Here is a 23723-nt window from a genome sequence, read left to right on the forward strand (position 1 = left end):
GGGTCCTCGCGCTGGCGTGTTGTGCCCTGAGGCGGGAGGAGGAGGAGGAGCGGGGAGGAAAACCTGAGCCAATCCTAGCAGGCTGCGCGGGAGGCCAATCGAACGCCGCGCCTTGGAGCTACCACCCAATCCGCGAAAGGGGGCAGGGCGCATCCCTTCCAGAAACCAATAGAACGCCTCCAAGGATCAGGAGCGACGTTCAGCGGGAGCAATGACAGGCCTATATTCGGGACTCGGGGGCGGGTCGGCGCCAGAGACGAGAAGAGAGGAGGGGAGGTCTCCTCCGCCGCCGCCATCTTGGACCGGGCCCGGTCAGCTTCCGCGGAGCCATCGGCAGACGCCGCGGCCTCCCTTGAGCCCCGACCCCCGTCGTCAGAACAACCCCGGGCCCACTCCCCTAACCCCACTTCCGCTTCGCGCCGCTATCGCGATAGCGCCCGGGCCCGGGGCGCGAGAAAAAGGCGGCGGGCGCTCGCCTCCCCCGCCTGTCGCGATACGCTCCTCAGCGGCGGCGCCAGCTCCTGTGGTGAGAGCGTCAGGCTCGACTGGGCCGGACCCCTTCCCCTCCTCCCCCCGGCGCCATCGGCCGCCCTCCCCGCCGCCTCCCGCCCTGGCGACACCGCCGTCTGTCGCGACATGGCCTCCCCTCGCCTGCCCCCTGCCGCCGCCTCTGCAGCGCGGGGCTCCCGGCGGGGGGCGGCTCCCTCCCTCTCGCCCTCCCGTTCCTGCGCCTCTTTCACGCCCCTCAGCGCCTCCCGGGGGTCCTTCCGCGACCCGGACCCCGGGCCCCGCCCGCCGCCGCCTCCCCGCGTGGCATCGCGTCGGGCCCCCCGGTAGGGGTGTGAGGGTGCGAAGCCTCCCGGGCGCGAGGTGCCCGCCCCTCTCCGCGTCGGTATTGGCTCCTGGCTGGAAGGATGGAGGCGCCCCTGGTCCCAGGTGCCCGCCCTCTCGGGGCTCAGGTGCCTGCCCCCCTCGGCCTCGATCCTTCGCGTTGTGGGGCAGCCTCCGCGCAGGGGCTTCTCCCTCGACGGTGGCGGGGCGGGTGGTGGTGGTGGTCGGGACGAGGACCCCAGGTGGGTGGGGAAGTCACCCTTCCAGGACCGAGGCCGCCCTCCGCATCCCTCCTCACTGCTCCCGGGAGCGCAGCCTCCCCTGGATCTCAGGTTCCAACTGCCCGTCTGTATCGGATGGGAGCCTCTTGGGAGAAGAGTGGAGGAGAAACTCCCCGTTAGTTGGAGCCTTTGCCGAAGTTTCCACCTCTGTAGTCTGCAGCTCTTTCCTCTCCTAGCGAGTAGCGTCCTGGGTGGCTGAAGCCTCGCCATCCCGCTGCACCGGGCGCCTGCCTTTTGGGGGAGTTTGGCTTTCCCCCACCTGGGGTACAGGACCGTCCTCAGTGTGGCTCACGTCTGGCCTCAGCTCTCACACTTCTTTGATCCTGGCGTCTGCCCCTGGCTTTGCAGCCTTGAACTCCCCTGCATCCTAACTCTCCGACCTTCTGGGTGTGGGCCTCTCCCAGTGATATCAGGACCACTGTGGTCTTGGTGCTGGGGGCTGCTGGGCTCCCCTGGCGCTCGGGTGCCTGGTGAAGGACACTAAGCCCCCACGCTGTCCATGTTAGTGAGCTCCCACTGCGGGCAGCGCCAGCCCCTCTTTCTGAGCAGTCCCTGCCTCTCAGTGCAGGGCGGCTACCCACCCCGGGGTGAGCTCTCCTGCCCTTTCGCTGAGGGGTTTTGATGTCTCCCCTCACTCCCTTCACCCCTGCCTGAGTATGTGGCTTCTTCCGCCTTCATATCAGTCTCCTCCTTTAGGGTGTCATCTCTCCAGGGACCAAGAAGCCCACTGCCCTTGATATTTGCATCAGATCCCACACTGGGTTTGTTGTCTTCCCATCTACCCTTACGCTGGGTGTCCGCAGTTGGAGAACAAGGATTTTGCCTTCCCGCCCCACTGCTGGTACCCCGTGAGAGTAGGAAGCTTCCTAGACCCGGGTTCCTGTACTGCGAGGTGGGGGCTCTTCCCTCTGGGGCTGTGCCTTCTCTCCAGGGTAAGGACCCTTTCTTGGTGTCGCCTCCCCCAGGGATAAGATTCTTGCCATCCTTGGTATTGGTACGGCTGCTCTTCTGGATTTGAGGTGTCCACGCCTCTGCGTGTGTCCCCATCGTAAGGCTGAGGACCCCTCTCGGATGCAGGTTCCCCCGGCTAATGCTTCCAAAACCCCCTCTTGATTTTTCACTGTATGGGGTAAGGCATAGTTTCCTGGCTGTGTGGATGTAAGATACCTAAGTCTCAAGCAGGAGACTCCACTGTAGACCCCGTCCCTGGGACCAGAGATTTCTCTGGTGTAGACTTTCCAAGGTAGGAGTTTCCAGCCCCCCACCCTTGGCATGGGGCATCTCAGTGGAGATGACTACCTCTACCCCAGGCTCTAACGCGTCCTCCTTCTAGAGTCTCAGAGCCTCTGTGTGACCACATCAGCAGCCACCCGGGTTTAGGATCACCCTTCAACATCACTTCCCAGAGCTCCTTGCTGCAGAGGCGGAAGCTCTCCCAGATCAAAGGTGTATGACAAAGACCACTCTGTGGGCACATGACGGCCCCCAAGGTTAAGGACCACCCGGTGTTAGTTTCCCAGGGCTGAGCCTCCTGCCCCTCCCTCCTCGAGTCTTTGTGTGGTGGTATTATCTTCCCTGAGATGAAGTTTGGAGAGCTCTTCTTTACTGGTTTTGGCTCTGATTTTAGCGTGTTGGCTCCTGTGAGGCTGGTGTCCTGCTCACCCCACGCCCCCGCCTTGTGGGTCCCTTCCCTGTGGGGATGTGTGTTCCTCTTGGGTAAGTCTCCTCCTGGGCTGAGGTTCCCAGATTCCTCAGTGCTCTTGGAGAGCCTTTGCTGCTGGAGCACAGGTTCTTCACGCCTGAGAGTGGACCTGCGATCACCGCCTTCCTTGGAGGATCTTGGTGGATGCCCCCCTGACTACAGCAGATGGGGCTCTTTCTTCTCTGGCGGCGTCTCTGCTTTGAGACTCAAGCTCCAGCTTCCCTTCTCTCTGGTTCTTTGCTGGGGGGACCAGAGGTACAGATACCCTCATGATATAGGGATTTTCTTAGCGAGGAAGGTGTTCTCTCTGCTGTGGCTAAGGCTCCAGCCTCTCTAGGGGACAAGTACCCTGGGCCTCTGGCACTTGCCCCTTCTCTGTGGAGGAGCTGCCTCCTCGCTGGGTCTCAGCTGTAGTCAACTTCGATGTCACGCTGTTCTGTCTGAAACATCACCTCCCTGGGTTAGGGCTCTTGTTCCCCTCCACCTGGCTTCTGACCCCTCCAGGACTTCGTTCTCTTGCTGCCACAGTGTGGTCTCCTCTCTGGGGGTATTCTTCCTCTGCACTGGGATACCAGTCCTTTCCATGTGGAGACACAGGGAGGGCGTCACCTCCCTAAGGTGTTGATTGCCTTGTTTAGGGGTGTAGACCATGAGACCTCTTCTCTCTCTGGGCTGGAGCACCTGCCCATGACCCTCTGTTGGGTTCTTGGGATGGAAAGAGGGAGTGTAAGCTCTCGTTTCACATTCTTGTTCCCCCTATGCAGTAAGAGGCTTTTCTGTGTTGGGGTGTTGGACTTTGGTGAGGATCCCTGCACACCTCAGCGCTGGTGTCCAGTCCCTTGCCTTGTGTGAGTTCCCTGGGTCAAAGGGGCTTGCCCCTCCTCAGCCTGAATCCCCATCGTGGCGCCTTCTCCTGGGTCCTTTTGTTGGTTGCTTTGCCTTCTTGGAGGTTCCCCAGGTAGGGCGTGTTAGCTGACCTGGGCGGGGGCTGCTGCCGCTTTCTTTAGGTTGGGGCTTTTACCGAGGAGACTTAAGTTCTCTCAAGTGTAAGGTAGCACCCCTACCTATTACCACCCAGAATGGGTCCCTGCGGTGTTGGGAAAATTCTCCCTGGGGGTAAGGTACCAGCCCTGTCCTTTATGGGCTGCTTGTTCTAAAGCACACCCGTCCCATATGGTTGCTGCTAGTCACATGTGGTGATTAGTAACTAGTTAAAAATGAAAAATTCAGTTCCTCCATTACACTTGCCACATTTCAGATGTTCAGTGGCCAGCAGATATGTGCAAATAGAGTGTTTCCAGCATTGCAAAGTTCTGTTGGATAGCACTGTTTGCCAGATGTTCCTTTCCTTCTGGGTGAGAACCCTTTTGGTGTGACTTCCCTCTGTATTGAGGCTCTTGGTCCTCAGTATGGGGCTGTTTCTGTCTTTAAAGTAAGTGACTACTCCAGGGTGCCCTGCCCTGCACAAGTAGAGTGGGAGCGGCCCCTGGATCCCAGGGAACTGTGCTTTTCATTGTAGGCCCCCATCCTGGAGGGGAAGACGGCAATCTCCGCTGGTATCTCAGAAGTCTTCTTCTGAGGCATAAGCCTCTCTCCCCAGGGCTCCCCTGGTCTCGCTGTCAGGCCCTAAGATGTGTCTTCCCTTGGACTAAAGCTCCTTGGAACTCCCTTTTGACCTCAGTCTTTTCTGGGTTCCAGGTAACTTCCTTTAAAATAAAGACGCTCCTCTCTTTAAGTTTTGGATTACTGCCCTGATGGTACATGTTTCCCTGACTCTAAGTTACCAATCCACTTGATATGGGATTCCTTCGTGTGTGCAGATCGGCTCCCTCACAGCTGCGGTACCTTTGCACCCTCTTATCTTAGTAAGATTTCTGTCTTCTCCGAGGTCTCTCTTGGATACTGCCTTCTGCCCCCAAATCTCTAACCCTTCTTGGTGTCAGCTTCTTTGAGTTAGGAGTGTTATTTCCTTTGGGTTTAAGGATCCTGCTCTGGAATAAATTTCTTGGTGGTTTAAGTCCCTTCTACTTGGCATTCAGCCCTGTCTGTATGAGTGGGTTCAGCTCTTCATAGTTTTCGGCATCTCTGCTCGCCGTCGTTTTCCCCCACCCCCAATCTTTCTTCTACCTACAGCTTACGCACACACACACACACACACACACACACACATGCCCTTCTCTGTGAGCTGCCAGTTTCATTTGTCTCCTGACTTGTCTGAGGGATGACCTCTCCTAGCCACCTCTGTGCCCAGCCCCTCTGAGTAGAAAGTATGATCTCCAGGGCTAATGCCTCCATCCCAGTCATCAGCTGTGTGCAACATGACTGTCCTGCTCTGAAAAACCTTTTTGAGTGTAATCTGGGGAGAAGGTACTCCATGCTCTAGGAATTTTCCACTTTCTGAGTCAGAGGCACACAAAAAAGTATGTAACTTTTCTTGTTTCAACAAACTTATAGGGTCCCCTGTTGGCCAGACACTATGCTGGGCAGTCAAGCGAGCCTCAGGAGAACTGGGGCTGGTCTCTTGTCAGATAGCAAATGCTTCTTCCCTTTACCAGTCCCACCTACCTCACTATGCTGACTAGGTCCGTATCTCTGGGTTTTTACCAGCCAGGGAATATGTGTTAATTCCTCTCCAATCTCTCCTAGCAGCGTCCGTCTCCAAGAGAGTATGAAGAGAGTGTGTCTGTAGGGCAGGGAAGATGGCGGACAAGCGCAAACTCCAAGGTACTAGATGACTTCCTGCTGCACCTGTAGCCACGTGCTCCCTCTTCTGAGGACTGCTCTTTAGATACCTGCCGCCTGGGCAGGATTCTCACAGCCTTGTTCCTCCCTGGCCAGGTGAGATTGATCGCTGCCTCAAGAAGGTGTCCGAGGGCGTGGAGCAGTTTGAAGATATTTGGCAGAAGGTACAGGGGCTGAGACCCTAATAATCTGGGTCTTCAGAGAGGAGAGCACAGGAAGGTGGCTCAGGACCTCTGGGTGTTGACCAGCAGGAGGGGCTACATATGCAGATGCTGAGGACCTAAGAGAATCAGCTTTAAGATGGATTGGGGGTAGGGGTTGGGGGGGTTCCTCCAGTCCCTAGCATAAGGAAGAGTCACTGGAGTGGGTGCTGGGACATCCCCTCCCACACTGACTTCTCAATTCTCTCCATCCCTCAGCTCCACAATGCAGCCAATGCGAACCAGAAAGAAAAGTATGAGGCTGACCTGAAGAAGGAGATTAAGAAGCTACAAGTGAGGGGGCTGGGGGCCTGAGGGTAGAGGGAACTCGGAGAGTGGACTGCTGGGTCCCAGGGAGAAGGAGCTGTGGGCCCCAGTTCCTGGGTCCTGAGGTCTGACTTTCTTGCTTTTCCCATCTGCAGCGGCTGAGGGACCAGATCAAGACATGGGTAGCGTCCAACGAGATCAAGGACAAGAGGCAGCTTATAGACAACCGCAAGCTCATTGAGACGGTAGGAGCCCAGAGCCTGAGTCCCAGAGAGGTGGGGAGGTCACCAGATTCTTGAGATCCCAAGGGGTGGAGGCAGAATGGCCAGACCCCAGAGTTCCTCAAGAGAAGTAAGGTTTCTGTACCTAAGGGAAGGGAAGAGACAGCGGACTCAGAGCTCAGAAAGTAGGGTCACGAGGCTCAGGTCTGAGTGTCTGCTGGCCCTTAGTCAGCTCCTTTCCCACCTTTGAGAGCCCCCCTGCCAACTGCACTCTCTACAGCAAATGGAACGGTTCAAAGTTGTGGAACGAGAGACCAAAACCAAAGCTTACAGCAAGGAGGGCCTGGGCCTGGCCCAGAAGGTAGATCCTGCCCAGAAGGAGAAGGAAGAGGTTGGCCAGTGGCTCACGGTGAGTTGGGGTAGAGAACAGGAGGTGAACTCTGAGGATCCTGAGCCCTGGGTGTAGGCGGGAACCCTGGCTGATGGGCTTCCTCTTCCTCTCCCTCCCCTAGAATACCATCGACACGCTCAACATGCAGGTGGACCAGTTTGAGAGTGAAGTGGAGTCACTGTCAGTGCAGACACGCAAGAAGAAGGGCGACAAGGATGTGAGTGAGGGAGACCCGACACCTTTGGGATGGGGATGGGCATGGGAATGGGCTGGCCAGCCGGAGGCCAGTCATTTAGGCTCCTGGGAGTTGGGGCCCGGATTCCTCAGGCGGACAGGGCCAAGAGCCGGGATTAGGGATTTGAGAGAGGATTGGGAGGGCTTAGCAGCTGCCTGGGTGGGGCAGGAAGGAGGTCAGACAGAATCTCAGGGTCCCCTGGGTGTCTGGGTAGACAGTGGGGCCTTCGTGAAGAGGAGCGATTTGGGGGAAGGTGAGTGCAGGTTGAGCTTGGACCACAGAGTAACAGTGAGACCTGAAGGACACCCATGGCAAGAGGCCTCCTGGCACCCAGAGGGCCCTGGTCCTAGGGAGAGCACAGTGGGTAGAGACAAGGCAGAACATGGAGAAGGCAGAGAACCAGGCCTGAAGGAAGAGAGGAGTCTGGGACAAAGCTGGATGTTGGGGTCCCAGGTTCTAAAATCCGGGATTGTGGGGTATGAGTTCAAAGGGATACAAACTGTACGGACTTGTCGAAACCAGAAAGACAGGGAGGGGAGAGACGGGTCCTCAGGGAAGCTGTGGGTGGGAGAGTGTCAGGAAGTGGAAGATGACAGGGTCAGGTGTCAGACCCTGAGGGGTTTGCGAACCAGGGGCTTTCGGGGAGATGATGGGTCCTTGAACAGAGCAGGGATTTGGAACCGAGGCTAAGATGTTAAATCCTAAAGGGGCCTTGAGGGGAGGGCAGAAGCGAGGCTTATGAATCTGGGCTCCCTCAGGGATAAATGGGTACGGTTGGGGGGCCTAGTGATGACAAATATCATCACGATTCTAAACAGCAAGCTCCTCACGAATGGGGGTTATCATTGTTACTGCTGGAGCAAGTCGGAGGGGATCTGTATGCCAGAGGCAGTCACAGTGGTGGGCGGGCTCAGTTGAGAAATCTGGGCTGTCAGGTGAGGTGCAGATGGAGGCCAAGTCGTGGGATGGCACAAGGACCTCTGGGTCTTTTAGAGGTTTCCAAGGACTCCTGGAGCCAGAAAGGTGTGGGGAGAGGAGGGAGCAGTGGGATCCCAAGATGTCAAGGCTAAGATTGGTCCCCACAGGGCTCAGAGGGTGGGTGGACCCCATCTGCCCCACCCCGAAGGGGCTGGCGTGGAGGCTTTGGGTCTCCACAGGGGTCAGGGACTGAGGACAGGTTCTGTGGGGGCAGGAGGGGCCAAGCAGGTGCTCTGCAGCCCCTGAGCCTGGCCCTGGGCTCGCCAGCAGAAGCAGGACCGGATCGAGGGCTTGAAGCGGCACATCGAGAAGCACCGCTATCACGTGCGCATGTTAGAGACCATCCTGCGCATGCTGGACAATGACTCCATCCTCGTTGATGCCATCCGCAAGATCAAGGACGACGTTGAGTACTATGTTGACTCATCCCAGGACCCTGACTTCGAGGAGAACGAGTTTCTCTATGATGACCTGGACCTCGAGGACATTCGTGAGGCCCTGGGGCTGATCGTGGCACAGGAAGTGAGGGCCCAGAGTGGGCTGTGTGAGCCAGCTAAGCATGCCCTTCTTCTGCCCCCACAGCACAGGCGCTGGTCGCCACCTCCCCCCCCAGCCACAGCCACATGGAGGATGAGATCTTCAACCAGTCCAGCAGCACGCCCACCTCGACCACCTCCAGCTCTCCCATCCCGCCCAGCCCAGCCAACTGTACCACGGTGAGGACCCACGGGGCACTAGTACCTTGTGTTTCCAGCAGGGCAGGACTCGAGGAGACAAATCTGGGTCACTCCAAAGTGGCCAGGGGAGAGTAATTGAGGAAACAGATCTAGGTATCCAGGGTCTAGGCTCTTGGAGCACACCCTAAGGTCCTACATCTGGGTCCCTAAAGAACACAAAGAGTAATAGGGTGCATTCCGCGCCAGTTTAGGTCCTGGATCTGGGAGGTGGGAGGGGCCGGTGCCTGGGCTGCCTGAGGAGGCTGGGTAGCTGGCCACCTTGGGCAGGGATCCAAGGGTTGGCTTCCCTGTGGAGAGCAGGTTCCCAGATCCTTAAGAGGCTGGTGGGTCAGTGCTGGCTCCCAGAGAACAAGAACATTGGAGAACCTGAATTTAGGTGGTTTCTCCAGGCAGATTAAGGACAGCCATTTGACCAGTTCTGGGGCCACAATGACAGTCAATTGGGCCCAGTTCCCCGGGACATTCAGAGATTGGCGGTTCTCCATCAGAGCCCCAGAGGTCACACAGGTTTCTATTCTGCCTCCCCTACCTCAGGAAAACTCTGAAGATGATAAGAAGAGGGGACGTTCCACAGACAGTGAAGTCAGCCAGGTGGGTGTGAGCCTGGAATGGGTGGGCATGCCATTCACTTATTTATTGGTTCCCAAAGGCATATTGAGGCCTGATCGCTGGCCACTGTGCTGGGCTGGTGGACATAGGTGGGTCAGAAATCAGTGCTGCCCTGAGGGCAGGTGGGCAGGGCAGGCGGACAGGGCAGGCGGGCAGGGCAGGCGGACAGGGCAGGTGGACAGGAGACTGGTGGACAGGGCAGGTGGGCAGGGCAGGTGGGCAGGCGGGCAGGGCAGGCGGACAGGGCAGGTGGACAGGGCAGGTGGACAGGAGACTGGTGGGCCGGGCAGGCGGACAGGGCAGGCGGGCAGGGCAGGTGGGCAGGGACTGGTGGGCAGGGCAGGCAGGCAGGGCAGGTGGACAGGAGACTGGTGGGCAGGGCAGGCGGGCAGGGCAGGTGGGCAGGGACTGGTGGGCAGGGCAGGCGGGCAGGGCAGGTGGACAGGGCAGGTGGACAGGAGACTGGTGGGCAGGGCAGGCGGACAGGGCAGGCGGGCAGGGCAGGTGGGCAGGGACTGGTGGGCAGGGCAGGCAGGCAGGGCAGGTGGACAGGGCAGGTGGACAGGAGACTGGTGGACAGGGCAGGTGGGCAGGGCAGGTGGGCAGGCGGGCAGGGCAGGCGGACAGGGCAGGTGGACAGGGCAGGTGGACAGGAGACTGGTGGGCCGGGCAGGCGGACAGGGCAGGCGGGCAGGGCAGGTGGGCAGGGACTGGTGGGCAGGGCAGGCAGGCAGGGCAGGTGGACAGGAGACTGGTGGGCAGGGCAGGCGGGCAGGGCAGGTGGGCAGGGCAGGCGGGCAGGGCAGGTGGACAGGGCAGGTGGACAGGAGACTGGTGGGCAGGGCAGGTGGACAGGGCAGGCGGGCAGGGCAGGTGGGCAGGGACTGGTGGGCAGGGCAGGCAGGCAGGGCAGGTGGACAGGGCAGGTGGACAGGGCAGGCGGGCAGGGCAGGTGGACAGGGCAGGTGGACAGGAGACTGGTGGGCAGGGCAGGTGGGCAGGGCAGGTGGACAGGGCAGGTGGGCAGGGCAGGCGGGCAGGGCAGGCGGGCAGGGCAGGTGGACAGGGCAGTTGGACAGGGCAGGTGGACAGGGCAGGCGGGCAGGGCAGGCGGGCAGGGACTGGTGGGCAGGGCAGGCAGGCAGGGCAGGCGGGCAGGTGGACAGGGCAGGTGGGCAGGGCAGGTGGACAGGGCAGGTGGGCACGGCAGGTGGGCAGGGGACTGGTGCTGTGGTCAGGGGGGTAGCGCAGGTCACTCTCGGCCTGGCCAGGCAGTCAGGAGATGCTGCTGTGGAGTGCCCTGGGCTTCACAGTCAGGTGAGTTTGCCTGGCAGGGAGAGGTGGCAGCCAGTAACATGGGCAAGTTGTGACAGAAAGCTTGGAAGTGGGGAGAGATGAGTCTGGCCAGGTCTGCAGGGCCAGGGGCCCAACTGTGAGCACAGGGACTGGGACTGTCAGGCTGAGGGGCTCAGGCTTTGTGGACCTGAGTGGCCTCCAGAGTCAAATAAGCCTAGGAAGTGATGGGGCCTTTGCTGTGCTGATAACACACACTGCAAGTTTCTGAGAGGGACGGTGGCGGGCGGTGCTTCTCCAACTCCTTTAACATCTCCCGGGACAGGAGCACGCTTTCGGAAACGCTGCTACAGAAGCATGTTAGGCAGGAGCAGCATGGGCCTGAGGCCCCTCTGTGGGCTAATGGGATGGATGGTTCCAAGGGGACACCCTGAGTGGGCATTGAGGAGGCTGTTGTGGAGACTGAGGGAACTCGCAGGTAGTAGTGAGGGCGGGCAGCAGGGCCAGGAGGTGATGAGGACACACTGAGGCAGGTACTCCAGGGGCCAGGCTGGGCTCTGCCACCTTCCCAGGCCCCCACTGCCAAGCAGCGATCCCCAGGAGAGAAGTGGGTAGTCAGTCCTGTTGGGCTCTTAGTAAGCGCAAGGTGCCTGTGGGGTGGCTGGAAAGAAGCCCAGGAGGCGGTTAGGCTCGGCAGCCCGAGTGCTGTCGGCAGGCTGCCTGCGGTGGGGATACCGTGAGCACATTTACCCTCCCACCGCTTTCTGGAGTGCTGGTAACTTCCAGCCCTGTGAGTAGTTTCTGTGACCCTTCAGGTGACATTCAGAATTACTATCCAATTTCCAGCTGTTTTTCCTTCTACTCTTGGACATTAGGCGGCTCCAGCTAATCTCAGATTGAGGACACTTAGGTGTGTCCCATTAGTCCCCTGGCTTCCAACAGATGGGTCTTCTCTGGCTGACAACCTAAGTTGTGTGTCAGATCCCTGTGGGGGTGTCCGTGGGGCGGTGTCCAGGCAGGACTTGGGAAGCTGGGCAGGCTGGAAATCAGTGTGAGTGTTTTAAGCATGAAGGCAATTGAAGCCATGAGGGTGAGGTCACCCAGGTCCCCAAGAGGGCAGGGGCAGTTGGGGGCAGCGAGGCCAGAGAGGAGGCTGCTGGGACGAAAATGGAGCCTGAGGTGGGGATGGTGAGGGAGACCAGCTGGCCCACTGGGTCCTGACCCTCTGCTCTCTCCCACCCGCAGTCTCCAGCCAAAAACGGCTCCAAGCCTGTCCACAGCAACCAGCACCCTCAGTCCCCAGCTGTGCCGCCCACCTACCCCTCCGGCCCCCCGCCTGCTGCCTCTGCCTTGAGCACCACTCCTGGCAACAATGGGGTCCCCGCCCCAGCAGCACCCCCAAGTGCCCTGGGCCCCAAGGCCAGTCCAGCTCCCAGCCACAACTCGGGCACCCCTGCTCCCTATGCCCAGGCTGTGGCCCCACCAGCTCCCAGTGGGCCCAGCACGACCCAGCCCCGGCCCCCCAGCGTCCAGCCTAGCGGAGGCGGTGGAGGCGGCGGCGGAGGCGGAGGGAGCGGCAGCAATAGTAACAGCAGTGCCGGTGGAGGGGCTGGCAAGCAGAATGGCGCCACCAGTGAGTGGGGAGGCAGTGGGGTGGGGGGCATGGACGGGGCTGGGCCGCAGGCAGCAGCCCTTTCCATTTACTCTTTGTTCCCAGGTTACAGCTCAGTTGTGGCAGACAGCCCAGCAGAGGTGGCTTTGAGCAGCAGTGGGGGCAACAATGCCAGCAGCCAGGCCCTGGGCCCCCCTTCTGGCCCCCACAACCCACCTCCCAGCACCTCGTGAGTGTCTCGGCCATCGGCAGGGTTGGGGTGGCAGCCTTTCGAAACAGAGAGGCACTGGTGCCTCACCCCTGCATCGATGGGTTCTGAACCACCCGCCCTTGCTGCTGGGAATGGCCGAGCGCTACCCTCCACCTCCGTCGGGTGTTACACCTCCACTTCTTTCCAGCAAGGAAACTACATCAGCCTCCCTGCTTTGCCCTTCAGAACATTCTAAAATACGTTCTCATCTAAGTGGAAGTTTTCTCAAGAGCCCCATACCCTTTCCTCCCCATTTCTGTTACTTGCCTGAGGCCACTTGACTGCCACCGGAGGGTCACTGTTTCACTTTTCAAAGTGAATTGTCCTCATTCCTCTGCAGCCACGCCTCCAAATCTTAGCTCAGACCATTCCACTGGGTCTGCCTGTTTCCTGAAGAATGCCCTAAGAAAGATTAATGTGCACAAAGGAAAGGCCTGCTTCCCGGCCCCCTCACCCTAGCTCCAGCTAGCCTGCCCAAGGGGGAGTGGGCCCTGTGAACACCTGCCCAAGGCAAGTGGTTTTGATCAGCCTGTGGCCTGGTGGAGCACCCAAGAATCCTCACCCCCACCCCCACAGCTCTCCTCTGCTGATGAGAAACCATTCCAAAGATTGGGCTCTGCCTTTGTTTGCCCAGAGAACCACTTCTTTCCCCCATCTGTCTACCCTCAGCTGCCCCTCTCAGATCCCATCTGATCTGTGCAGTCTCCCCTCTCTCCAGCCAGGCCTCTCTGCCCATCCCACCCTCAGGGACCCTCCTCTCAACTCCCTCTTCCATGCTCTCTCTCCAGGAAGGAACCCAGTGCAGCAGCCCCAACGGGGGCTGGGGGCGTGGCCCCAGGCTCAGGGAACAACTCAGGGGGACCCAGCCTCCTGGTGCCACTGCCTGTGAATCCTCCCAGCTCCCCAACGCCCAGCTTCAGCGATGCCAAGGCAGCCGGTGCCCTGCTCAATGGGCCTCCACAGTTCAGCACCGCCCCGGAAATCAAGGTGGGCTCCTAGGACGTCCCCCGAGCCTCTGTGTCCTGACTCTGCTGTTTCTTTCCTCCAGGTCTCTAGCTGCGCCCCCTGCCCCCACCCTCTTTCTGGATCTCTTTCTCTGGCTTTTTGTCCCCTTCTGACACTTGCTTTTTCTCCAGGTCTTTCTGTGCCACCCTCCCCGTGACCTTGATCTCTGGGGGCTCTCATACCTCCCCTCTTGTTCCCTCCAAAGCTCTGTTTCTCTGGGTCTCTTTTCCTTTCTCTTGGTTGTACTTGTTGCTTGCTCTCTCTGGGTCTCCATCTTCATCCCCCCCGCAGGCCCTCAGTTTCTGTCCCCGTTTGTCCTCATAAGGCATACCAGTCTTTATACTTCACATAACCCATTACCTAGCTCACTACCCTCCTTTTCCTAGCTAAGAAACCATTTCAGTCGAGAAAACACTTGTTCAAGTCCACTGGCGGCCAAGCTTTGTGTTGGGTGAATGCAGCCTGGTTCCTCCCTTTAGGAAGCTTCCCTGCTGGGGCAGCTGCAGGGAAGGTTGCTGTGGGCCCACCGAGGGGCATCTGACCTGACCTGGGAGACAGGCCCAGGAAGGCTCTGAGAGGGGGTGATGTTTAAGCTGAGACCTGGACCAGGCAGAGGGGCTAACAGCTGCAGGAAGGGCTTCAGGAGGTGCTTTAGGAGGAGCATGCATCTGCCTGGGTGCTTCGGAAGCTGGGCAGGATGCAGCAGAGAGGAGAGAGGTGTCCACTCTGCAGGAGGCAGTGCCACCAGCTGCAGGGCTGAGATAGTGGGTGTAGCAGGACAGGACGGTGGCGTCCTGATCATCAAGGGTCAGGAGCTGGGGCTTGGCTCGTGAGCCAGTATACTGTATACTGTAGCGCAGCTTCCACGGGGGGCAGTGTGTATGCCCAGGCTGTCCAGGAGGCAGTGTGTGTGCCCAGGCTGTCCAGGTCCAAGTCTTGGCATTGTCCTTTCTGTGCCTTCCTTCATCTGGGAAACGGCAATAGTCACGATTATACCTACTATGTAGGGTTATTTGGAAGACTAAATCATCCTCGTAAAGCTCTTGGAACAGTTTCTGGCCCAACAGAAGCATTAATTTTTTTTTTTCTTTTTTGAGACAGAGTCTTGCTCTGTCACCCAGGCTGGAGTGCAGTAGTGCGATCTGGCTCACTGCAACCTCCGCCTCCTGGGTTCAAGCGATTCTCCTGCCTCAGCCTACTGAGTGGCTGGTATTACAGGCGCCTGCCACCACGCCAGGCTAATTTTTATATTTTTAATAGAGATGGGGTTTTGCCATGTTGGTCAGGCGGGTCTCAAACCCCTAACCTCAGGTGATCCACCCGCCTCGACCTCCCAAAGTGCTGGGATTACAGGTGTGAGCCACCGTGCCTGGCCCAAATTTTAGAAGTAGGTGGATGGGATATTTATAGTGCGTGCATCTTTCTGGAAAAAGGGAAACAGCAGCTTTGAGATTTTCAAAAGGGGTCCATATCTGTTAACACCACCACCAACAAAAATGAATCGCTGGGGTGGGTGGTCGGGAGCCATGGCAAGGTTTGGAGTAGAGAAGGAACAACATGACTTCATTGGAAAGGTCCCCCGGGGCTGGTGAGGACAGGATAGAGGGAGGGTGGTCTGGGCAGGAGAGGACAGGCCTGGGCTGTGTGGGGCATGGTGGCGTGACAGGGAAGGGAGCCATCCAGTGGGGGTTACAAGCAGGACGGATAGCCGGGCACGGCGGCTCACATCTGTAATCCCAGCTCTTAGGGAGGCACAGGCGGGAGGATAGCTTGAGCCCAGGAGTTTGAGACCTGCTTGGGCGATATAGCGAGACAGGATGGATAAGCCTTGGCGACTGACTTGTTGTGGAGAGTCCAGCACAGAGTTGGGGTTAGGGACAGCTGCACGTGGCTGGAGGAGATGGGAGGAACCAGCCCTGACTTTGGGGAACAGAAGCCTGCTGTAACCTTTGTAATAGGAAACGACGCTGTGGCTGCAGGGCTGGAGACCCCACCTACCTGTTGTCAGCAAGGAGACTGAAGCCTAGCCGGACTGGGCCCACCCCGATTCCAGTCACCCCATGCCAGTCACAGGCAGACAGCTGAGCATGTAGACCTCCTGCCTCCTTCAAGACAGGCGGGAGCTCTCCCAACGTGTAGGTGTCCCTAGTGAAGGAGCGTGTACTATTGGCACATCCTTTGACAAAAATGGTAGCACACTGTACATATTCTGCAGGTTGGCGTTTACTTCTGTAGTATGTCACGAACTTGTATTTTGAAAATCTCTGCGTAGTATTCCATGCTGCAGAGTCCCACTTACTAGACGTTCCTCTGCTGATGAATGCGTCAGTGGTTTCCAATTGTTTCCCTACAGTTTGATGCTTTTACCTGTCATGGGTAGATCGTGAGGAGTGGGTCGTTGGCCCTCCACGGCCCCCAGACAAGGCAGGTGAGAGCATCTGGGGCCTGTGTCAGGCTGCACTTGCTCCTGCAGCCCCAGTGCTCAGGCCAGGCCTCGCTTCCCTTGTTTCCTCCCCAGGCCCCTGAGCCTCTGAGCTCCTTGAAGTCCATGGCGGAACGGGCAGCCATCAGCTCTGGCATCGAGGACCCTGTGCCAACGCTGCACCTGACTGAGCGAGGTGAGGGACCCAGGATGGTGGGGAAGCAGTGGGCCAAAGAGGAGGGGCTGCCCCTGACCCATCTTCACCACTGAGGGGGCCGGACCCCCACCCCTCCCCACAGACATCATCCTGAGCAGCACATCAGCACCTCCGGCCTCAGCCCAGCCGCCCCTGCAGCTGTCAGAGGTGAACATACCGCTGTCGCTGGGTGTCTGTCCACTGGGCCCTGTGCCCCTCACCAAGGAGCAGCTCTATCAGCAGGCCATGGAAGAGGCCGCCTGGCACCACATGCCTCACCCCTCTGACTCTGAGCGTATCCGGTGAGGGGCCACAGGGAAGGGGGATGGGCTGGGACTCGAGTCTTAGCGAGGAGGCAGTGGCTGAACCTGTGAGGCTGTGGGTAGAGCACCAGGCCCCTGACTTGGGCTCTCCACTGAAGGTCAGCACCACCCCGGGTCTTTCTGTACCACCTCCCCCCGCAGGGATGCATGTCTGAGCACCCTTTTGATCAGGACAGGACCAGTAGGCAGCTGGCGCTGACCTACCTGTTGCTCCCACAGGCAGTACCTCCCCCGGAACCCCTGTCCGACGCCCCCCTACCACCACCAGATGCCACCCCCACACTCGGACACTGTGGAGTTCTACCAGCGCCTGTCGACCGAGACACTCTTCTTCATCTTCTACTATCTGGAGGTACAGCAGGGCCCCCGGGGCAGCCTCGGGCCCCCCGGCTTCGCCGCCACCGCCGCCGTCCCCCCTCGGGCTGGAGGGGTGAGGTGGGTGCCCCACTGCGGCCACTGGGACCGCACCCCCTCCCTATTCCCACTCCTGGGCCCCTCTCCCAAATCCACCTGTCCCTGTCCCCCCTTCCAGCCCAGAGGTGTTAGATCTGCTTGGGTTGGCAGCGAGGCTGGTCCACTGTGGCACACCTCAGCCCCGCTTCCAGTTGTTCACCGGCTCACCCGCGGCCCCTCCCCAGCCCTGCTCCAGCAGCCCCTCAGTCTAGGCTGACCCCACTCTGCTCGTCGGCACATTCTCAGGCCTCCCTGGAGACCACTGGGGAACTGTCCAGCCCCCTCCCAACCCCAGTGAGTCATGAGTGACCTCCACCCTCATCCCCACTTGGGAAATTTTCTAAATTGCCTCCTCTCTCAGCTCTCATCACACATTAGTTTTTCTTCCTTCTCAAAGCTTCTCTGAAAGCAATTTTCACCTCCTGTCTCATTTTCCTTCTGACCAGCATTGGTATGTTCTGTGCCCCCAGCCCCATCTCCAAGAGGATTGTCCAGCCCAACTGTGGTCTGTGGCGGGGGCCGGGGTTCAGCCCTGATGTCCTGCCCCATCCCCCTGGCTCCCCACCCAGTTTGGGGGCCCCCTGATCCCCCTCTCCACTGTTCCTCCCCCAGGGCACTAAGGCACAGTACCTGGCAGCCAAGGCCCTAAAGAAGCAGTCGTGGCGATTCCACACCAAGTACATGATGTGGTTCCAGAGGCACGAGGAGCCCAAGACCATCACTGACGAGTTCGAGCAGGTGAGGGCCCCGCCCCCTCTCTTCCCGCTGCTAGGGTTGGGGTAGAGTCCCCAGGCTCCAGGCAGCCCCTGGTGGCCTCTGCTCCCTCGCCTCCACCTTTCAGCTGGCGCAGTCCCTCAACTTGACCAAGTTCTCGTCCCTCTGGCTGTCTGCTCAGCCTGGAACACTGCCCTCTCATCCTCCACTTGGCCAGCTCCTAGGCCTCCTGTAGGTCTCAGCCCAAATGTCCCTTCCTCAAAGAAGCCTTCCTGGAGCCACCCAGCCCAGTGCCTCCCCCTCGCAGTGCTGGGCACACTCGCTTGGGGTGTGGGATTTCCCAGTATGTGTCCCTGCGCCAGGCTGTGGGCTCTGCTGCCCAGGGACCTTGATGCCCACTTCACTCCAGGTCCCAGCACTCAGCAGGGCAGGGGCTCAGTGGGGAAACTAGTTTTTTTGAATGGGCTTCTCAAGTTCTAATACTGGGAAATTCCTGCTGCTTGCAAACACTCTGGAGCCAACCTACCTGGGTTTGAGCCCAGTCTAGCTGGGTGACTCTAGGCAAGTCACTCGAAACTCTGTGTCTCAATTTCCTTATCTGTAAAAATGGGGGGAAGAAGACCTACCTAATGCAGTTGTTATGAAGATTAAATGAGTTAATAACATGTAAGTACTTAATGGTGACTGCTACATAGTCAGTGTCATGGATTTTTTTTTTCAAATTACTTTCAGTTGGTGTGTTCTACAGTGATGTTTTTTTCCACCAAATACTTCCCTGATGCCGAGCCCCTTCATGGGGATGAAGTATTACAAGGTCCTTGTCCTCAGAGAACTCAGTCCCCTCTCCTGGTTCTCCCAGGTTGCCATCTTTGAAGCATTTAAGACATTCATTTAGAACCTAGCTCCTCTCCCATTGTGTCCTCAGACGTTAACCACAGACTTCCTGTCCTTTCCTGGTTTGACCCGAAACCATCCTCCAACTTAGTACATTTCAGGGCATCCAGTCATTCAGAAATTCCCACACCACTTCCGTCACCAATAAAATGTCCCTGCAGAGTGCTTGGATTTAGACTGTGAGACTGTTCCATTCTCTAGAACAAGGGTGACAGTACCCGCTGCCTCGAGGTCTTTGTGAAGATTAAATGCTAGGCTGTGCATCCTGTACTCACACGTGAGAGGTGCTCAAAAGCCACAGCCCTCGAGGAAACGAAGGCTGTGCACTCACACCTGGGGCTGGGGCCCCGCTCTGGCAGCTGGCTCCGGTGGAACCTCTCTGCGGCCCCCTCCGTTTCCTCCTCGCTGAAGTGGCGTGATAACATTTCCTACCCAAGAAGAACCTCGTGAGGGTGGATGAGAGTGTGCGCGTGCAGGGCAGCTGGCCCGGTGCCTGACACATCCACAGCCCTAAGAATTGTCCCCTTTGTCTGTTGGTCCGGCCCAGATCCCAGACCACCTCCTCGTCCACTCACTGACCGCCTTCTCCCCCGGCCAGGGCACCTACATCTACTTTGACTACGAGAAGTGGGGCCAGCGGAAGAAGGAAGGCTTCACCTTTGAGTACCGCTACCTGGAGGACCGGGACCTCCAGTGACACCGGCCCCTCCCTCTACCCACCCCCTTCCCCCGCATGCTGATCCCCCTGCCCAGGTGAGGGCCCTGCCCTGGAAGACTGGAGGGAGGCCCCAAGCCACGGGGCATCCCCCTCTCCCAGGAAGCAGGGAGGGGGCCGGGAGGTTTTCCTCTCAGCCCCACCCTGGGGGCCCGGGGGCGAGGGCTGCCCCCTCCTCCCCTCCCCAGTGAGGGACATTTTTTGGTAAACCTATTTTCATTTTGGAAAATATTTATGAATAAATAGTTTTATATGACGGCTGGCAGCAGCGGCCTCTCCTGTACCCCCTCAGGAGTCAATGAGTAAGGTGAGGGTCCTGCTGGCGGGGGCGCCGGGCCAGCTGGGGGTTGAATTGGGAGTTGTACCGCCGCCGCCGGTCATCTGTCTCGTCTTCTTCCGGCTGACCCTCCTGTAGTGTCCGGCCTTGGACCCGGGCCAGCAGGGCCTCTGCCCGAGCCCTCTCGGCTGCTTCCCTCTGCAGACGTTCAGCTCGAAGCTGGTCCAGGGATGGAGGCCTGCGGGGAGAGGAGTGAGGTCAGAAAGCTGGTAGCCCCTAGGAAGCCATTCCCCCAACCTCTCCCATAGAGGGAGCTGCCGCCTGGAAGCCCCGCTGCGTCCAGCACGCCCCAGCCTCAGCTCCTTAGGCCTGCTGGAAGAAGCCACTTGGTGCTGGGACGCCATGGGCACGTCTCTGGCCTTCCCTTCTGTGGGCTTTGGTCCTCCCCAGTCTTTAAAATCTGATGCTTCTCCAGGTCAAGAAAGCACACTGAGCAGCCCCCTGGCCCTCAGTTTTCCTTTCTAGAAAAAAGAAGACTACAGGCAGTATACCCCCTCTAGACCAGGGGTGCAGCATCCTGGAGATATAAGCCTGCTTTTACTCTCTAACCCAGCACCTCTCAAACTCTTTGGTCTCAGGACCCCTTTATACTCTTAAAAACCAAGGACCTCAAGAGCTTTTGTTTAAATGGGTTCTGTTAATATGCTGCAAATCAGAAGTGAAAACTAAGAAAGTTTGGACACAAGCATCTACCATTAGCCATCAGAGTGAGGGTGTCTTCTCATCACACAGCCTCTGGAAACCTGCACTACGTGCCTGAGAACGCGAGTGGAAAAGGCCAACAGTGTTAGGAAAATAGGCTTGACACCACGGCACCCCGGGAAAGGGTGTCAGGACCCCTAGGCCTCCCTGGACCACATGCTGAGAACCACTTCTCCACCCAGCCAGCCCTTCACGGAGTCCCTGGCTGGCCTGACCAGAGACCCTGCAGTGTCCATGCTGGGCTGCTGCCAAGCCCTGAAGGTCTGGGCCCTGGTCTGCCGAGGTGGGGTCTTCCTTCTTACTTCTTGGGTCGCTGCTTCTCAGACCCCTCCTTTTCCTTTCTGCTGCAATTGCCTTCATCACCGCTGTGCCGTCTCTTCTTCCCCAGATGCTTCTGCATCTCCCGCAGAGGGTCCAGACGGCTCTTGATCTTCTCATCTGGGGCTGGGCCGGGCGGGGGGCCCCCTCGCCCTGGAGGTAGCTGGTACCAAGGGGGTTGAGTCTGTGCCTCCGCTGCACTCTGGCCCAGGTATGTCAGGATGCCCAGAGCCTTCTCTTGTCTCTCCTGAGGGGGCCAGGAAATACAAGAGATGTGATATAATCTTTCAAGGTGTCAGGTGTGTCTCCCTGACACAGGTATCTAAGCGAACAGGTATCTAAGGCTTGTTATGAACCAGTTGTACCAGGTGCTGGGGATGGAAGACACCAACAGAGGCCAAGCTCCCTCTGGGGGGGACAGTAGCAGGTACAGTAACAGCAGGGGAAGGAGGGGACAAGTGGAGCCACTTGAGTGTTCAGAGGGAGGCATCTTTGCAGAGAGACTTGAAGAGAAGCCTGAAGGGATCAAGCAAAGCAGAGAAGCGATGGGTGGGGTCAGCAAGTCCAGAGACAGCAGGTGAGTGACAAGAGCTGACGTACCGCTTTTTTTCTGAGATGGAGTCTCGCTCTGTTGCCCAGACTCGAGTGCAGTGGCACGATCTCGGCTCACTGCAACCTCTGCTTCCCAGGTTCAAGCAACCTCCTGCCTCAGCCCCCCTAGTAGCTGGGTTTACAGGCACACACCACTATGCCCAGCTAATTTTTGTATTTAGTAGAGACGGGGTTTTGCCGTGTTTGGCCAGGCTGGTCTTGAACTTCTGACCTCAGGTGATCCACCCATCTTGGCCTCCCAAAGTGCTGGGATTACAGGCGTGAGCCACCATGCATGGCCACTGATGTACCTTTTACACTTGATCTTAGCCAAAAAGCAAGAGGCGATTGATTCACTTTTTGTTTGATTGTTTTGAGATGGGGTCTCGCTCTGTCACCCAGGCTGGAGTACAGTGGCGCAGTCTCGGCTTACTGCAACTTCCACCTCCTGGGTCAAGCGATTCTCCTGCTTCAGCCTCCTGAGTAGCTGGGATTACAGGCGCACACCACCACGCCCGGCTAATTTTTTTGTATTTTTAGAGATACCATGTTGACCAAGGCTGGTCTTGAACTCCTGACCTCAGGTGATCCACCGGCCTCAGCCTCCCAAGGTGCTGGGATTACAGGCGTGAGCCACAGCCGGCTGATTTAAATTTTTAAAAGCCCATCAGGTTTGAGACTCCTCCAGTTTGGAGAACTGAGCGGTTTGCCCAGCAGCTGGGGACCTCTAGCATCTACCTCCAAGCCCTGTGGGCGCCCAGATGGCAATAGCCAACGCTTTTTGAGTGTCATGCTTTGGTATGGCCCTAAATTCTGTGTGTTCACTCTTGTTTGACCTTGGTCGCAACCAATGGCTAAAGTGCCCCCTCCCCCCAACTCGATTCATGGCCCCTCTGATGAAGTGGGTGAGGCCAGCTTACTTTCTCCTGTCGCTTTTCTTCCTCGTACTCTTTATTGCTTCTGATCACTCCTTTCCCTTCCTCCAGCAGCTCCCGAAACAGGTCGACAGGGCCAGAACCTGGGGCTCCTGCCTCTGCTGCTTCAAGCTCAGGCAGTGAGTTCTGATGTCTGGCTTTCTTCCGTAGGAATTCTGTACGGGCCTGGGGAGAAAGTTATCGGCAGGACATTCAGAACCTAGAGGTAATTCAAGAACTGTGAGTCTGGTGCCCACCACAGAAAATGGTAGTCCAGGATGCTGGGGTTATAAGAAAGGGAGCACTAGGCGCCTAAAAGAGGCACCTGTCCTAGCTGGGGGTGAGGGTAGGCAGATGAGGCAACGCCTGGGTTTCGTAAGCTCCCTTTCAAATAGTAAACCACGGGACATCAAGGATGTATGGGAGGAGGTCCCAGGCCTAAACCAAAGGGGTTCCTAACCTCAAGTGAGACAATTAAAACAGCCATAAAGGTATGCATTAGGCCAGACGATCTGAATTCTAGCCATGCCTCCAAGTCACTACCCCAAGTCTGCTGAAGCCCTGTCCCCCGCCTTCAGGACGCGGCTTTCAAACAGCGCTCAGCAGCCTACTGAGATTCTAAAAACCCAGACTACCTCCCACCCACAGTGGAGGATCAGACTAGCTAAGGAAGTGAAAGTTGGGTGTACACCAAACATTTAAGGAGCCATACAGAAAGCCCGTGTTTGTGTGTATGTGTCTAGGGGGCGGTGCAGGAAAGGGCTCGCCCGATGGCGATGGCGTGGAGCCTGGCTGTCCCCCTCTCCTTAAATGTGCCTTCCCCTCACTGAAGCCATCTCACTTCGTGCAACGGAGATGACAGTGTCCCTCTAAGAACAGTGCTTATTGGGGATTCCGCAAGTCAGGTGCTCTGCATGTAGTTAGCATACAGTAGGTGCTCAATAAATAGGCTGTGCAGGCAAACTAAAAAATGATCCGAATTTCCGTGAACTGTCCAAGGGTTCACGGATTCATTAAATGTTAAGCTTCTCTTTTGTGCTAGACACTGTTCTAGCCACGTGAAATACATCAGTGGGGGAACAACTAAGACGAGGGCGAAATCAAGGGAGGTTTCGTGGAAGTGGGCACAAGGTTTGCAGAGCAACGTCCTCGAAAACGGGATCGGCGCCTGGTCCCGAATTTCACACGGGGCACACTGAGCCTGCGCAACGCCTCCGCTTCCGGCCCCCAACCGCGGCGCCTGCGCGCTGGGCCCCGGAGCTCCGCCCGGCCGGCCTCCGAGCTTACCTCTTGCTGAGCCAGCAGCACCCTCCGCTCACGCGCCTTCTCCTCCTCCCGGGCCTGGGCCTCGTCACGCCGCACACGGGCGACATTGTCCTTGTTCCGGACGTGCCAGCTCTTCTTGGGCAAGATATTCATGGCGTCGTAGCTGTCCAGGGACTGGCACGCCCGCCTCTTTGCACTTCCGATTGGCGAGAGGATGCCCCCCCTTCGTCTTGTTCCTACTTCGACCGCAGATTGGTTCCGAATTAGTTGGTACGGCCCCCTGGCCTGTAACGACAGGTGATTGGCTGAGACGCCCTTTATCACAGCGAGTGCTAGGCGTTTGGCTCGTGGTATCCCCTAGCAACCGCCGCTTGTCACAGATCTGAACCAATCATAAGTTGGCCCGCCCCTGATGCTACCAGATGCGGCCGTCGATTGGCCGACATGACCGTCAAGCCTCCTTGCGGAAGAGCGCTCTGCACCGACAAACATGCCCGTACATTTGATTGGCTCCTGCCCTGCTG

At 58.2% G+C, this 23723-nt stretch overlaps 2 protein-coding genes across 13 annotated transcripts; one reads left to right on the forward strand and one right to left on the reverse strand.

Annotated features, from left to right (window-relative positions):
* The first annotated feature begins 242 nt into the window (after window positions 1-242).
* Window positions 243-19327, forward strand: CNOT3 (CCR4-NOT transcription complex subunit 3). Of its 12 annotated transcripts, none has more exons than XM_063719709.1 (18): window positions 243-526; window positions 5464-5538; window positions 5653-5720; window positions 5976-6050; window positions 6179-6268; window positions 6525-6653; window positions 6757-6852; window positions 8119-8338; window positions 8431-8564; window positions 9120-9176; window positions 11733-12120; window positions 12205-12328; window positions 13138-13336; window positions 15873-15972; window positions 16076-16274; window positions 16515-16647; window positions 17361-17486; window positions 18904-19327. In XM_063719709.1, exons 2-18 carry the CDS (start codon window positions 5514-5516, stop codon window positions 19051-19053), a joined length of 2313 nt encoding a protein of 770 aa, XP_063575779.1. In that variant the 5' UTR covers window positions 243-526; window positions 5464-5513; the 3' UTR covers window positions 19054-19327. The 12 variants fall into 12 exon arrangements, 10 of the variants coding, with proteins under 10 accessions (XP_063575779.1, XP_063575776.1, XP_009231366.3 ...); XM_063719706.1 differs by having other exon boundaries at window positions 247-526; window positions 8116-8338; XM_009233091.4 differs by having other exon boundaries at window positions 247-526; window positions 18955-19327.
* LENG1 (leukocyte receptor cluster member 1) lies at window positions 19285-23699 on the reverse strand. Its single transcript, XM_002829730.6, has 4 exons — window positions 23221-23699; window positions 21940-22119; window positions 20413-20675; window positions 19285-19586 (listed from the first exon to the last, which is right to left on the reverse strand). The coding sequence occupies exons 1-4, from the start codon at window positions 23350-23352 to the stop codon at window positions 19367-19369; spliced, it is 795 nt and encodes a 264-aa protein (XP_002829776.3). The 5' UTR covers window positions 23353-23699; the 3' UTR covers window positions 19285-19366.
* Window positions 23700-23723: the final 24 nt, after the last annotated feature.

Source organism: Pongo abelii, chromosome 20 (genome assembly GCF_028885655.2).
Source record: "Pongo abelii isolate AG06213 chromosome 20, NHGRI_mPonAbe1-v2.0_pri, whole genome shotgun sequence".
In the NCBI taxonomy this organism is placed as follows: domain Eukaryota; kingdom Metazoa; phylum Chordata; class Mammalia; order Primates; family Hominidae; genus Pongo; species Pongo abelii.

Bases quoted from the DNA above. Each gene is read 5' to 3' on its own strand.
- CNOT3 (XM_063719706.1), top strand. From the start codon at position 5,514: ATGGCGGACAAGCGCAAACTCCAAG. The intron at 8,565-9,119 runs GTGAGGACCCAC...CCCCTACCTCAG, and splicing joins GCCCAGCCAACTGTACCACG to GAAAACTCTGAAGATGATAA. The intron at 16,275-16,514 runs GTGAGGGGCCAC...TTGCTCCCACAG, and splicing joins TCTGACTCTGAGCGTATCCG to GCAGTACCTCCCCCGGAACC.
- LENG1 (XM_002829730.6), bottom strand. From the start codon at position 23,352: ATGAATATCTTGCCCAAGAAGAGCTGGCACGTCCGGAACAAGGACAAT. The intron at 22,120-23,220 runs GTAAGCTCGGAG...CTTTCTCCCCAG, and splicing joins TGCTGCTGGCTCAGCAAGAG to GCCCGTACAGAATTCCTACG. The intron at 19,587-20,412 runs GTAAGAAGGAAG...CTCTCCCCGCAG, and splicing joins GAGAAGCAGCGACCCAAGAA to GCCTCCATCCCTGGACCAGC.